This window comes from Larus michahellis, chromosome 16 (genome assembly GCF_964199755.1).
Source record: "Larus michahellis chromosome 16, bLarMic1.1, whole genome shotgun sequence".
Taxonomy (NCBI): Eukaryota; Metazoa; Chordata; class Aves; order Charadriiformes; family Laridae; genus Larus; species Larus michahellis.
In genome coordinates this window covers 6,421,483-6,437,476 of record NC_133911.1, presented here as the reverse complement: position 1 = coordinate 6,437,476, position 15,994 = coordinate 6,421,483, and the positions used below count along the sequence as shown (strand labels likewise).

The following is a 15,994-nucleotide window of genomic DNA, read 5'->3' as shown; positions in this document are numbered from 1 at the left end:
ACCTGTTATTCCTTCCCCATCCAATCACAATATTAGACTGATTCCTATTCCTATGCTCAGCCTGCCAAATGAATGCACAACACTCATCTCGGAGAGTAAACCAGACTATTGAACTTCTGTGGCATTTACCATGTGCTTGGTCCAGGCATAAATGATGATGGTCCAGGCACAGCAGCAGGTCACTGTAGTGCTTGTGCAGCATAGTGGAGGAAGCATCTGCTTATGTTTAGAGCGATCAAATTTCGGAGAAAATTCCTGGATTTTAAAAATACAAATGGAATGGTTCTAGAGGTTAGAGCAAAGTTAACACGGCTCTTGGTCACTGAAGAGTCAATGCAGTGACAGGTCTTGTCAAGAGAAATGCAACTGCAGAATAACATATTTATACTTTGAAAATGACCCTGCTTTAGAAAAACACAAGTCTTCCTAGCACTGATATTTTCATTTTGCCAAAGCTGACATACTCTTTTTCTTCTGAAAAAGAATCCTGTTGAACACCTTTCTTTTTTTTCAGGATTTTACCCCAAAAGCCACAGCAGGGCAGATTATTGTGTGTAATATTAGAGTTTACAGTTTGTCACACCCCACACAGGTCAGCAGTGCAGCGTAAATAAACCCATCTTTTCCTTTCCCCAATTCTCATTTAACCAGCCCACCTTCACCACCCACACATTTACAAGCAATATGCTCTACTTGTCTGAGTAAAGCTTAGACTAAAAGCCACTGAAGCCCTGTCTACCTTCCCCCATAACGATACTCCCAGACTGCCTGGCTACACTCCCAAACCCTCAGGAATACCTACATTTTCAAATGAGACATAGGTGACCACTGTAACTTTTTCTAACACAGAAAAACTGTGTTTATTTTATAGTTTTCATAGAAAAATGTAACATTTCAAGTTCTGTTAAGATAGGCAGCTGAAAGAAAAAGGACATTTCAAGGCACAGAGTACAACCAACATCCAACAGCCATTTTAAGTATCCTGAAGGACATTCAACTTGCATAAAAGCATCAGTGAATAAAACCCAAGAATAGATACTGGGAGCATAAGCGGCTCCCTGTCCCAGTAAGAGTATTTTATACCAACCCCAGCTTCGTGCAAACCACCACAGCTAACATAGGGAGTTATGGTCATAAATCTTAGTTAACTAACACCACCAAAAACAGCCCTCAGGAACTCCCAGATGTTTCCTGGAAATGTATCTGCATAAAACCAGGCTAAACTGTATTGTTTAACGAACGACAGCCCATAAGCCTTTTAAAGACAGCTCGTCCAGGAATATTTTGAGTATCCTTACAATAGAGAGGATGCACAAGACAAGATTTGGAAGACCGTAGAAGGTGCATCACACAGAGGGAGAAACGGAGAGTACCGGGATTACAAAGAGTCACAGTGTTTAACATGACATCTCCGAGATCTTCTGGGCTTGCTGCAGGAACCCATCTGCCTAATCTTCAGGGAGGCAAAGAAATATAAAATCAGATTGTCTCCTGTTTGGTCAGTAACAGGTCTTGCTCCACCAGAGCAGACACGGGAAGTGCGGAAGGCTAGGCTGGGAGATGGTGAGGGAAGCATCTGTTCTCTGTTGCGGACAGGCCATCAGTATGGCTGCTGTGCTGTCTTGCTTGAGTTAGGCCACTGTGGAGGGGGATCCTGCTGATCAATTGGCTCATAGGTGCTGCGATCACGGCCTGCACGGGCAATACCTGAGTGGAGAGGGAAGAGAACAAGCTTGAGAAAAAACCAAAAGCACAAGAACTGAATCCCCTAGAAGAAACTAACAGCTCAGGAGCACATCACATTAGCTGCTCTACCAGCTCCCCAGCACCTGTGTTCTGTCATCCTCACAGGAGGTAAGAAAACTCATCCTTCCATCAAAGGCAAAATAACAGAGATGCATTTGAACATGCCTCTTCATTCCCTGAGAATGGCTCTCTTAGTAGCCACATAGCTGTGTGGAAAGCAAGACCCGCAATACTACATAGCAGCGTAATAGGCTCCTGTAATAGCATATTTCAGCAAGATCAGGTTTATGAGATCTAGTGGAAAAATGAACAGACAAAACCAGAAGCAGCAGGAACCATGGCTAGCTCACAGCATAGATTTAAGAGCATGTCTCATCCATGAACCACTCTTCCCAATAACACAACTATGCCTCAAGTGTGCCACACCATGACACTAAACATGAATCCAGCAGTGCTCCCAATTGCACTATGAACAATTTGCCTGTGCCACAAGAATGGTACCAAAAATCATATCACTGTCCAGGGCATGAGTGGGGAAAGAAGACAGACAGACAGAAAATGTGCATGGACAGCTCTTTATCTATAGGGCAGGCATCTGCCATGGCTAGAAAGCAATCTGCATCAAAGGTGGGTACCAAACCATATCAGAGGCTTGTTCTAAGCAGCAAGGATGCCGCCAAACAACAAAAAGGTATTTTGTGTGGAAAGAAAATGAGACAGAGAAGACCAGGAAAAATGCAACACTGTTAGGTTCAAAAAGAAAATGCCAGATAGCAGGAAAGTGAGAGAGGAAATCTGTCAACCACATTCTACAAAACAACAGCACACAGTTTGTACTGAAAAATCTTGTGAGAAAGACAGTTCAGGAGAGGATATGAAAGTACAGAAAGTCTGAATTTCAGCCTGTGCCTGAGAGAAGACTCAGACAGTTACCATGCCTGTGTTGGGATAGTGTGGTTGAAAAGAAGGAGTGCTCACAAATTCCAAGCAAATGGATGAACTCCTCAATGATACCTACACTTCCCATGGAATACAAATGTCAAATCCCAGTTACGAGCACAGTGAGCAGCTAATAAAAACTGGCACAAACATGGCCCACAGCAAGGCACTGCAGCTGATTCACAGGCCTTCTGACACAGTTAAGACAGATCTGTCTGGCATTTGCACAAGTAGCTGATGGAGAAGACATCCACATTCCACCAGCAGAGAGAGGCAAACAGCACATATCGCCCCAAGGCTTGGTTTCCTTCCACAGCCTCTCCTCTGCAGGTATCCACCTTTTTTCAGCGTTATCTTCTTTGCTAGCACCAAAGCAGCACAAGTGACAGTTTTCAAATGCAGTAATGCAGTTAGACCACCCTTTGTCCTGCACAGCCTTTTTAGGATGGCAAGAAGGGAACTGTGCCAGGCTTCTGGTTTTGCCAGGATGAACTCCCACACAGCAGACAATCCCTGGCAGCTGCCCTGGGTGAACTAGCACCAGGCATGCTTGGCAAAGAAGCTGAGACCCAGAACATGCAGCCACAACCCCTCCCCTCTGGCAAGGCTACCACACTGTCATTAGCAAGTACATCCAGGAGAAAAATTAGTGCCTCCAGGCAAAGTCCCATGAGGTAAACATCAGACCCATTTTCCATGTGAGAAAATGAAGGTCCAAAGTAGTCAAGGTAGCTAGGACACATGAGGCCCAGAGAAAGCATGGAGTTAGAAATCCAGCTTCCTTCCTTCTCATGCATAATCCAGCTAGAGGGGGATGCTGCCTCTACTTTCCCCCAGAAGGAAAAGAAAGGGTTGGCAAAGAGAGAAGGACACCCAAAGGCTTCCAACAAGCACACACAAATGCAGGAGGAGGAGGAAGAGAGGAAACGCCTCTCAGTTGTATTGAATAGAGAGACAGCAGTGGTCTCAGTACCATTGTGAGCATAATGGCTGTCAAACGAGGACTCCAGGTCTGCAAGGGAAGAGAGGAAGAATGTAAATGTAAGGCCTAAGACACACCAGAACGACAAAATGGAAGAACTGACATGAGGAAGAGAGAGAGCGCGCAGCCCCCCTCCCTGGAAAGGGGGCAGAATCCAGCTGCACAGAGTTCAGGTTGAAGGGTCCAAAGCGCAAGCCCTAACACCAGAGGAGGCAGGGGAAGCATCCTACCTATGTTAAAGGTGTACTCTCCTCCACGCTCCCGATACATTCGATACACCAAGTAGCAGGACACAGGTTTGAGGAGGAGGCTGAAGATGGCCATGCCTGCACTGAAACGCTTCTCATCAGTGAGATAGTTGTTTGGAGGGTAGAAGACAGAGATGTGAATGATGTCTGTGAGGACTGTGAGCAGCAGGCCAGTCAGGAACTGGAAACAGAGAGAGAATGGGACATGAACTGAATAGGGGATTAACCACTAGAAGTAACAGTCGGTTACAGCTTCTGTTTCCTGAGAGAGATCTGTGTTCACTCAATCATGCCTTCACCCCAGTATCACACATTGCTAACCCTTGACACTGCCCCAGGTAGACAGAGATTCCTAAATGAATGATATTGTATTTTGTGCATTTTCTTCACAGCTGTCAGACACCTTCTCATGATATGCTCCAGGATTGTTTATTTTTGCTTGCCAATCTCTTTAATGTTCAGAGAAGGGTTTTATAAAGCCCCTCCAACTCAAGCATATTAAATGCTTTGAATCCTCCCCTGGCATTACAAGTGACAACAGCAGGTAAAAAAAAGAAAGAATTAAGCATGCCTCAACTCTGAGAAGCAATATAAGTGACAGTGAATGCTTCTCACCATGGTGTATAGATTTATACACTGTCTTAAAAAAAAAAAAAACACCACACAAAAAAACCCACAAAACAACCCAAACAGGGAATTTGACTTGTTCACTGCTGTATTGGGAACAGCTGAAAATCATCACTGACTCAAAGCAGCTGTCTCTGCCCTCCACCCTCTCCCCAAGCAGCCTGGTGGAGGCAAATGCCCTCACACTCACCATCATGATGGCATCCAGGGAATCTCGCTGCACAATGGCCCAGATCCCCACTGCAAGGACACTGAAATTTCCCCAGGCATAGGAGGCTGGAAACATGTAATTCATGCATCCCCTGTCAAACAAGACAACAAAAACCCAGCCCATGTTCACAATAATCCTTCAACAGTTTGTTTGCATTCATCCCTGTTCCCATACAAACATCTCGCTCTTAGATTTAGGATCTTCTTGCACATAGATAGGCACAAACAGGGAGTGCTGACTCCCTGAGAATGTCCCATTCCTAGTTTGAAGGAATACCCTCTTCTCACCCAGGCCAGTTACCAATCACTCACCACACCGTGAGCAGCCAGTGTACCAGAATGATGGCCTATGAGAAAAAAAAACAGAGAGAAAGATGGGTCAGCAAGTTAGGAGAACTGTGGGAGAATCAACATGAAATGCACTATCTTGTTTCCAAAGGACGGATGGAAGAGCGCTCTGGACCCAGGAACCAGCGCAGAAAGCTGGTGTAGCAACTAGGACAGTGAAGACAAAACCATTATTCTCTGCTTCTGTTGCTGAGTATTTCCTGTGGTGCTACACTGTAGTCATTCATTATTGTTGTCATCTCTGTCAACAGATGATTCAGGGCCCACTTAGTCTTCTCTAAATGGGTTATTGATTTTGGAACTCCAGAAGAGTTTGTACAGAAAGCCAGGCAATCCAATTCACACTATGCTAGCACAGTTTATACATGACCAATCTGGCATCCCATCACCAAAAAGTCCATTGAAAGTCATGCTTGCAGCTCCCAGCAATTTCAGTCCAGTCATCAGTAAATCCTTCTTTTACCTCCTTCCAGTCTGTTCAGAGCAGTGGTTCAACTTCACCTCAATACTAACAGACCTGAAGGCATCTTCGAGGAGCCTGAGAACCCGATCTTGCCATAGTACACTGCTCTTTTCATTCCCAGTGAAGCCACCAGGGCCCAAATGCTGGCAGTGCCCTAAGCAGCAATAAGATAATGCTGTCACAGATTCTGTACATTGCAAGTGTCCTTAACAATCCTGATCCTTGTGCTCAAGGGGACAAATTCAAGAAGAAAGCATCTTACTGTAACAAGTGACACAAGGATTCTCTTCACCAGCACTTGACATTTCTGTAACCAAGGAGACACACTCTACATGTTAGGACAGCAAATGGGAACAAGAATTTACCACTTCAGCCTTCTTCTATACCATGCGCTATATCCATGGATATTTCTATATCCATGCACGCACTCTCTTTTGAGCCTGCTGGCCAATCTCAACAAAGGGAGATCGCTCACTTTCACTCTCCAAACAGTTGTGAAAACAAGAATATGGAAGACAGGCTCCATTAGCAGCCTCATAAAAGAAAGGCTGAAGCCAACATATCAGAGGATCCGTGGGAAACAGGCACTCTTGCTTTTTTTTTTTTTCTAGGTGTGAGAAAAGCTCCAATTGGCATTTATTCTGACCTCGATATAAAAAAAAAAAACCAAAAACAAACAAACAAAACACCACCAAAAGCCCGCTGAAGCACACTCCCCCTACATACTCCCACAAGAAAAAAAAAAAAAAGATAAGAAGAAAAAGGGAAATGAGTAAGTAGCAAAAGGCAAAATTACTCAGTTGACACAGGAAAGCTGTATGCAGACAGGAACACTAAGACTCTCAAAAAAAATTAAGATTTACTGACATCCTGCTATGTTCACTGACTTAAAACATCTATTCATGCTCTAACTTAATACAAAACTAGTTGCTCGAGAAGAGAGTTAATAACCAATGAAGCGGTGACATGAGTGAGGCGCAGCCAGGAAATCAACTGGAGTTTGGCATCTGCTGTGGGTCATACTGCTCTGGCAAGGTACCACAACGGAGATGGCTTAGGATAAGACAGAGCTCTTGCTTCACTGCAGTACCCTAGCACATCTGCAGAGCATTCACCCTCAGTAGCCTAGACTTTGTCATGACTTCAAACACCACTTAAACAGATTTTTATTAATGATTTTTTTTAATTGTTCATGAAAGCCTACAAAATGCTTCACCACTACCCCCCACTTTCCCTTCTCCCAAATTGTACCACAGAGACCAGGCAAAAACTGCTAATCAGTAAAATACAAGATGTTCTTGGATAAGAATGGAGACATGCAAATAGCATTTACTCAAGAGACTATCAAAACATCAGGGAAATTCTTAATTAGGTAGTATTTAATTGCATGTTACATACCCACAAGACCCTTCAGGGCTCACCAGTTAACATAATTAGGCAGCGTGGCTTTTTTTTTTTTTTTTTTAAAGCTGTCTAGATCAATATTGCAGTTATTAAATTGTGAAGCAAGCTTAGTCATCAGCATAAAGTCAGGTAAACTAGGGCTAATAGTATGAGGGGCCGCTGAAATAAAACCAAGGCATTCCCTTCCCGGTTATTAGTCCAATTTACCTGACAGTTCTTCAGGGCACGATGGAATAAGCTCGTGGTTTTGGTACGCTTTAACATAGAAAACGTAGTGTTAATGAAAAACATTTTTTAAAGCTACAGTCAAAATGTGAGATTAGATAATTTGCAGACAGTCTCCTGAAGAGACAGCAGAAGAATTTAATTTTTTTCCATCTGTTCAAGGACTTGAGTCCGTACCTAAGAAAGGCATACATTTCTTCTTTTAAGAAAATAACTCCTAAGACTTGAACTCGTGCTAAGAGCAGAAAATAAGAAAGGTGGGACCTTTGTCTCCACCCCTTCTGGGCAGAAGGATGACCATGTATGAAAAGCGTCCCATTGGAAACTGGGAAGAGATAAGGGGGATTCCTAGCTCTTCTGCAAATCCCAGCATGTGATGGAACTAATTGCCAAGCATAAAAAGAGCCTGGGTACACCTGGGTCCCGTTAGATGGGAAACTCTTTGGAACAGGAACTCACTCATTTAAACACGTTTCAGCACAAAGCCTAGCATAAAGTTGAATTTTGAGCAAGTTAAAAATTACATTATTCCAAATTACAAATGTTTTCTTATATTATCTAACTCTTTTTATTTGATTTTTTTTTCTTGAGAGTGTGCTCATCTACTCTGTGAGTGACATATTCACTTGAGGATATACTAACTAAAATATAGATCTCAGTGGCCACCTCTGAGTGAGCCACCCGTGAAGATGTTCCTCATTATTATAACGGAGTGATAATAATGAGAGTGGTTATGCAGCGGAACAGGCTATCCAACGTGGTTGTCATGGCTCTATCCTTACAGATTTTTAAAAGTCAGCTGAATTTTGAGTTAAGCTATTTGATCTAGCTTTGAAGTTGGCTTTGCTTTGAGCAGGAAGTTGGACTAGATGACATACAGAGGCTTCTTTTAGCCTAAATTACTCTATGATTCTGTGACCTAGCATTTAAAAATGCCCAAGAACAAAATGTATGTTTCCAGGCACATGGATCGTAGGGCACTGTCCAGGCTCAAACTCAAACTTTGTATTTCAAGGCTCTGCATAGTTATTGCAGTAATCCTAGATGACAAGCGTTCGCTGCAAAAATATGGCTATGCTGCTTCCCACATGTTTTGTTAAGCACTACTACTAGAGCAGTAGATGCTGTTTCATGAACATGTTCCTCATCCAAAGCCTGCTACATTAATTTTATAGCTCTGCAAGTAGCTTAAAGAGAGACCTCAAGTCCAAGACATTGCTATGTTCTGGCACAAACACAGCTCAGTCATGCAGTTTTCATGGAGCTGCTTCTATCATGAGGCTCATCTTTTTTAATATCACAGAAACTGTAAGCAGATTATGCCAGCGAATAGCCACAGTGTGTGTTATTTCCAGTCCCTTTCTGAACAAGAATCCTTCCCACCTTTAACAAGTGTTGCAGGGAAGCAGACCCTAAGTCAGGAACAGTACAAAGATGCAGGTACAATTATTAACTCCCTGTTCCCCAGCTCTTCAGCCCCAGAGCAGTACCCGCAGACTTGACAAGGAATTTCTTAATGCTGAAAACAGTTGGGCCAGGACAAGCTTACTCTTATCAAGGAAGAGATTTCGGAATGGTTGTCTGAAACCAGAAAAAGGCAACATTTTAGTTGCATTGTCATGGTGACCCTTTCATTCAAGAAGTCTGTTTTTCAGCTCCCCTATCTCCACCTCCCATGGTAGAACATGTATTTCATGTTGGAAAATTTGTTAATTAAATGTCCTTATTTTTCACTGTTGTTTTAGCACGGAAAAAACAAAAATCAAACCAAGTTAAAAAACAAAGCAGAAGATAAGATCTTTTAATCTTCCTAGTGCCTTGGGAATCACACAGTAGTCCAAACTTGTCAGAGCAAAGTATCAGCTAGTTTCCAGAATGTAATAGAATCCACACGCCAGGCCTTGAAAAACCCATTTGGTTACTTGCCTCTAACAAGGGAAGCTGCTTTTCCCAGTGAACTTGTAAGAGGGAGAAACATCATTATATGAATGCCAAGCTTTTATTTAGTGCAGCCACGTGAAAGCTTTCCTGTACAAAGCTGAATTCTTAATGATAGCTGAGATAATATCATCCTCCCACCCAACCTGAAGGCAGTCTGCTCCAAGGCCGCTGCTCACGGCTTTGTGAATCAATAGCAGAAAAAGACTGATGCGATCAGTGATGCTTTCATTCTCTGGGCAAAGTTTTCACCAAAGAAAACACCTGAAACTTGCCCTACCAAACAAGATAGAAAAATAGCGAAGCTGGGAAAAGGCACACACACCTAGAAATCTCAGGGCTCTGAAAATACAAAAGACAAAAAAAAAATAGAGGAAAAACTCATCTTTCTGGTATCAGGGAAGGCTTCAATATTGACCACCAACATCAAAAAGTTATTTTAGCGTCCTACATCTTCTCCGCAAGGATGTACTTCTTCCCAAAGTGAGAAGTGTAATATAACTTTCCAAGTCCCTTATTTCCCATTTCTCTGGTTACTATTCACCGAAATTTTCAAATTGCCCCCAACTGAAGCCCCTTCCAGCGGAGAAGCAATTTGTTATCTACTAGATAATAACCCCAAAGTAAGTGGGATCATCTTTCTCAGATATTTTGCCTGACAAGCAAAAACTTTGCCTCCTCAGTGTTTATCCCGGATTAGTTCTGGTCAGCTGAGCTGGAAACCTCCATGGACACAAGTTAATCACCAGCTGATGTCCCAGCTCAGTCCTTGGCCACTTTAGCAACTGCCCTGAAGTAAGAGAGAACCGTGGAGTCACCGCCTGCCCGTCTTAATGACCAAGACCTTTTGCAACGTTTGCCCATTAAAAAAGGTTTAGAAAGACCGGTCTTTCCGCCCGGGAGACCTCCACATCTCCTGACCAGGCCCTCAGCCAGGTCCTGCACCAGGGGCAAAGCTGCCCGGCCTCCGAGAGGCGCGGGCGGCCCGGGCCCAGCGCCGGCTCTCCGGGCCGCCATCCCGCCGCCTCCCCCGAGCCGCGGCCGAGGGAGCGCCGCTGCCGCCCCGGCAGGAACCCCCTCGCCGCTCCTCACGGCGGGAGACGCGCAGCCCCGGCCCCGCCGCCCCTCCGCGCTCGCGGAGACAGAGCGGGCAGCTGGAGAGGCCCCTCCCCGCCGGGGAAGCCCCGGGAGCGGCTCGGCCCTGCGGCCCCTACCTTGAGGTTGACGGCAGGCAGCTCCATAGCACCGGCCCACCCTCCCCGTGACTCCCGGCGGCGGCGCCGCCTCACGTAGGGCTGGGCCGGGCCCCGCCGCCGCCGCGGGCTGGCCCCGGGCCGCCCAGGGGAGGGCGGCGGGGCGGGAGGAGCCGGGACACCGCCCCGCCGCGCCCGGCGGGACCGTCATCGGGTCAGGAGGGAAGTGGAGACTAGGCCCCTGCCCCAGCCGTGCCTTCTGCCACAGGAGCTCGTCATGGAGTCATAGGCCGTCCAGGTTGGAAGGGACCTTTCAGATCATCGAGTCCAACCATCAACCCGACACTGCCAAACCCACCGCTAAACCGTGCCCCTCAGCACCACGTCTGCCCGCCTTTAAATACTTCCAGGGATGGCGATTCCACCACTGCCCTGGGCAGCCTGTCCCGATGTCTGATAACCCTTTTGGTGAAGAAATTTTTCCTGATATCCAATCTAAACCTCCCCTGGTGCAACTTGAGGCCATTTTCTCTTGTCCTGTTGCTTGTTACCTGGAAGAAGAGACTGACCCCAACCTCTCTACAACATAGCGGTTCTGCAGTGTGCCTCTGTGAGTGGGTGGCAAGTGGTGATTTCTTGCCAGATGGCCATATTTCTGATGAGGAAATAGTCTCCAGTTACCTGATGTGTATTGCACAGCACCTGTTTCCAAAACAGAAAACCAACACTAGGTTAAAAGTGCACCTGGATGAGTTTGTTGACTCCAAACACCCAGCCAAACGGTTCTTCCTGCTGCTTACACACGTAACGCAGCCGAAGGAAGGCTTGACAGTATACTTGGGTTGCCGTCAAGAGTCCCAGAGGGCTAACGTGTGTATAGGACGTAGCAGCTTTTTGGAGGAAGTGAAAGCTGCTGTGCACACATCAGTACTGTGACAAAAAGGTGAGGAGTGACAAAGAGACTCACGATAAACACCAATAAAAAAGCAATTGCAATGTGCTACCTGTGCTCACCTGTATCACAATCACTGAGTTCAGGTCAGCCTTTGGGGCTGGCACTGGGGTCTCTAGCCACGTAGCTAGCATGTCTGGCAAATACTTAGTTGCTTCCTTTGGCCCTAGATTTTTCTCTAGAACTAGATGACTGAACTCTGCCTAAAAGCCTAGTACAAATCACGAGTTCTTCATCTCTTGTTCTGAAAGAAAGCTTGTCTCATTTTAGAGCTAGGGAAGCTGATAAGTGATCAACCCAACTGCACAGAGTACAGCTATAACTATTTCCTGTCCAGCTCACAATAGCAGTCTTCTCCCCAAGTGTGGCAAATGAACTAACAGAACCAAGAAGTCAGGATGACCCCTCTCAGACCCTCCCTTCCTTGCCCAATGTATGCTTTACCAGTCTGCAGTGTAAGACTACAATGTTTTACTTGGGTCAGTTGCTTTCTTTTCATCGTTTATTCTTACAGAAGAGATGGTGCCTATAACGAATGAGCAAGGAGTCAGAAGTTCATCGCAGAAGCTGCATGTGGAAATGTATGAGTCATCCTTCAATCTCACTTCCAGTTCAAGCCATGCAGTGCAAGGTTATGCATGAGAATCGTGCAGTGCTGAACCTACACTCAGACATTCTCAAACAAGCCACAAATGTAGCCCCATCTAGCCTGTCCTTCACTTCCCTTAGTGCTATTGACTGCTAATATGAAGCACGCTTGAAGATCTCCCAAGGCAAATTATTAAATGTCAAAATGAAACAACACAGAAAATGCTAACCAGAGGAAGCAGCAGAACAAAACTGTCTCCATAGCACAGAAAAGCAGTAAAAAAAAAACAAACTGTGAAAGTGTCGTGTCCGTCCCCCCCCCCGGGAATCTCTGAATGTGCCACTTTACCAGATGAAAGATTAAAATATAATTCATCTATTGCCACATGCCACATCAGCTGTGACTTCATTTCCTTTTCTGTGTCTTGCAGGGAAGCTCTGCCTCTATTCACAGAAGTAGTGGCATCAATGCTAGGGGCTCCAGTAATGTCAAGGACTGGATTTTACCCTAAATTACAAAAAGAAGATGTGACACCTGGGGTAGGGGAATAGATAAAGAGAGATTTCAAATAGCCATACTGCTGGCCCAGTTTTTGTGTGCAGAGTGCAATAGGGAGACCCTTCTGCCAGGATAGGTATCTATAAAAGGAGAACTGTTTGTTATAAAGACAAATCCCACTGCCCCAGTTTAAGTATAAGCACTGTTTAGATGCAGCAGTATGTGGGCGTCTTTGCTCCTTTCAGCATTCTCACCCAGTCTGAGTGAGACAGTCTCATTATCATTTATGCAGCATGAGCCATAATTTGGATTGATGGGACTGCTGTTTAATGCAAAGTGTTCGTTTCCCCTTGTACAATAAAAGCGCTTTATTTCATTTTGTTCATCAATGTATCGTGCAATTAATTCAGCCCTGCTTATTATATCCTAGGCTTGCATGTCATGGACTCAAGGGACTTAGAAATGTCTTAATGATCTCATGGATATGAAAACAATGAGAGCTATGATAGACATTATGCATTTGCACGTCTCACACCTATCTGATCTGGGGGGTTGGCTGTTTTTTATCTCTGCTTTGCTTTGCTTGTACCTTGTAAATTGACTCTGTGTAACCTGCTGTCTCTGTTCCCTTCCCTAGGCTTGATAACTCAAAGCAACATAAACATGGTGAGAAAGATAAGCAGCAAGTTAAAGAAGACCTGCAGGGAGAAGCAGACAACCCAGGAAACTAGAAACAGGACACGGAGATTTTCCTGACTAGAAGACTGGTCCAGGTGAGTTCAGCTCACTGCAACTAATATCCAACAATTAGCTGCTCTATGTCAAATATATAGGTGGTATGTCTTGTGCAGACTGAGTAAAAACCTAATACACAGCTGGCTCCCTTCCTGACAGCATAAAAGTGAGGCTAATAAGGCAGAAATGCTTTCCTTTGCATTTTCAGGACACTGTACCCTTGGTGGGTAAGGTGATAGCAATTCCCTGGGGAAGCAGAGGAGCTAATACAATTGCTCCTGCTGTCTTTATCTGGCCCATGGGGATGGAGACAAGCCCATCCCCCATAGTTCGACCCTTTGCATCCCTCACTTGGGGTCTAGTCTGAAGGTAGCTAAAGACCGCAGCTGACGCTGACGTCTTTGAGCTGTGCGCCTGGCTGTGGAGCTGAGAGCAATGAAGGCATCAGCTCAGCACAAATGCATATATTATTGATAGAGCATTTCTGAATAGGCAGTGAGGGAGAGCATATAGAAGTTGTCCTGGCTATACAAACCCCTTTTTAAATCGCAATCGGAAATCAGCAAGCAGAAACATTGGATTGGAGAGGAAACTGAAGGCATTTTGTCATGCTGGTGTGGAGCGTCCTCCTGCAACTTCACTGCAAAACATTCTAAGGCAAGACAATTTGGGGAGTGGAGAGGGTTACACTAATGTGATATCTTGACAAGCACGCTTGAAAGTCTTTTCCAAGTTCAGCAAGGAAGAGCTGCTCCTCTGTTTTTTGAATTAATCTAACTAGAGCTTTGAGATATCATTGAGGGACTACTCTTAAAGATTCACTGGCACTCTAGGAAATGAAGTGACATACCAGAAATGGATTTATGGGGTACATATGATCACTCAGGATATTCCACAAAAACAACATCCCTCATTTTTGCTGATAAAAAAAATGTGAAAGCAATGCTTTTTCCAGGCTTTATGTAGCAGAGAGTGACCAGCATGGATTAGAACGATTTAGTATAGCATGGGTTTGAAATTGAAGCACTTTCATACGCTGTGGATTGACAACAGAGTAATTACTGGAGGGGTGGCGGTGGGAGGGTTTCAATAAAACACCCCCAAGCTAAAATGAATGCAGACTATTACGGACCTGAGACAAAATGATTCCTAAGTGTTTTAATTTGTGCTTCCACTTCTTGTCTCCCTTGCAGTCATCATTTTAGCAAATGCTAGCAACATCCCTGAGATGCAACAGCATTTGCAGAGCAGGCAGTTGCTGAGATGATTATGTCAAATCAGCACGCTGTCCTCTCTTTTCCATGTCTAATGATTCGCACCCTTGGAAAAGTGGTTTAAAATGATGCATACCCTTTGGACTCACTGGGAGGCTGCTAACAGCAGCAGTTGTAGAGCAGGAGTTCAGGTGGGGACACTGTCACTCACCTTTCTTGCCTGCACACCCTACAATTAATTTTAAAAATTATTCCCCCAAGCCCTGCTATGGCTGGTTTGGGTCTGGTCCAAAGTCCTTTCAAGACAATAGAATATCTTGCAAAAGCTCTGGTTTAAGCTCTCTGGGGGCAGTAGAGAAGAAGCTGAGCTTGTGTGAATTCTTAATTTGAGTTTCTCAAACAATCAGTTGAGAAGAACATATAAATCAAGACATTTGTCTCCCTCTCTCTTGTTCAGACCTCATGCCCCCAAAGGCAGAACTGTCACTGACTGCGCTGCAACTGGGAGATACTGGGAAGGGAGGTTAAAGTTGCTGAATGCAACCCAGTGATACTATCGCTTTGCAGCTGCTGTCATGCTCTGGAGGCATCACCGAGCGGCACTAAAAAGCTTTGCTACATGCAGAAGTGGGTTGGACTTCTTGTATAAATGTTGCCCTGGGGTTTTATATCACAGGCTCGTCTTCTATTCCACACCTTGGCATGTTATTTACTCAGCAGCTTTCCTTTGTACTGCAGTTGTGAAGGCAGCAGTTGATCTGGCTGATGTATAGATCAGGTTGTCTTATTCTTTTCCTGCTACTGTGGCTATGTACCGTGTGCCTGTGCTGCTGCTCACCCTTTCTGCTTCACCTCTGTAACATCACAGTTTGATTCAGAAAGAATGAGTCTTGGTCATGGTCTCTCTTTCTGAAGCTGCAATGCGAGCAGTCAGTCCAATAATCTTGTGACTTGATTTATAATAATTAACTCAATTTTCACTGACCTTAGACATTTAACTAATCCCACCAATTAAGAGTAATCTGTTTCAGTCATCATATTCAGAATTAATAGCAGACTAAAAGCTGAAAAAGCAAGCGCTAAAGAAGCAAGTCTCCTTTTGGAGTATAAAAGCTGTGGCTTAAAATTCAGATTTGCTGTTTAACCATGCTTGTATTTCACATGATTCGCAACACAGTCTTGCCCAAAACACTGCCCAGATCCTATGAGGATTCTGTATGTAGCCTATGGGGCAATGAATACCTGCATCACAAAGGATAAAGACCCCTGCAAAATTTTCTGCTTTCTTTCCACTGCGTGTTCCACCTAGATCTCAGCTCCTATGTTGGAAAGCAGTGTGGTATCAAAACCTGGCTGTGCCCGTGGTTCTCATCAGCGTCACACAGACCAGGGTTTGAGAGCTCTGCAATTAGCTGTGATCAATTAAGGCCTTTTTCCCTTTATGCTTCCACTGACAATACCACTGGCAGCACCACCCACTGTTGCGCATCTGGGCTGAGGGAGGGGCTGCATTTCTCTCTCTGGGTTAACAAATTGCATCCTTGCTGCCATGGCATACAGCTGGAGCCAAACCACCTTTCTTTACTCCTGCCTTTTGAGCTAAGACTGTAATGCTGCAAGCAGAAATCTAAATAGCTACATGCAACCGAGTGGCAGGTTTTGCCTAAATGCTCCTCTACAAAT

The 15,994-nt window shown here is 44.8% G+C and overlaps 1 protein-coding gene across 2 annotated transcripts; it reads right to left on the bottom strand.

Moving 5' to 3' along the window:
• Nucleotides 1–511: 511 nt before the first annotated feature.
• On the bottom strand, nt 512–10,471 carry AGTRAP (angiotensin II receptor associated protein). Of its 2 annotated transcripts, XM_074560808.1 has the most exons (6): nt 10,345–10,471; nt 5,065–5,099; nt 4,733–4,844; nt 3,898–4,096; nt 3,659–3,697; nt 833–1,707 (listed from the first exon to the last, which is right to left on the bottom strand). In XM_074560808.1, exons 1-6 carry the CDS (start codon nt 10,369–10,371, stop codon nt 1,601–1,603), a joined length of 519 nt encoding a protein of 172 aa, XP_074416909.1. In that variant the 5' UTR covers nt 10,372–10,471; the 3' UTR covers nt 833–1,600. The 2 variants fall into 2 exon arrangements, with proteins under 2 accessions (XP_074416910.1, XP_074416909.1); XM_074560809.1 differs by lacking the exon at nt 3,659–3,697 and having other exon boundaries at nt 512–1,707; nt 10,345–10,466.
• Between the last annotated feature and the right edge of the window lie 5,523 nt (nt 10,472–15,994).

Excerpts from the sequence above, each read along its gene's own strand:
- AGTRAP (XM_074560808.1), bottom strand. The coding sequence starts at position 10,371 with ATGGAGCTGCCTGCCGTCAACCTCAAG. Across the intron at positions 4,845-5,064 it reads CACTGGCTGCTCACGGTGTG|GGGATGCATGAATTACATGT; the intron begins GTGAGTGATTGG and ends CTTGTTTGACAG. Across the intron at positions 4,097-4,732 it reads CCCTGGATGCCATCATGATG|TTCCTGACTGGCCTGCTGCT; the intron begins GTGAGTGTGAGG and ends CTCTGTTTCCAG.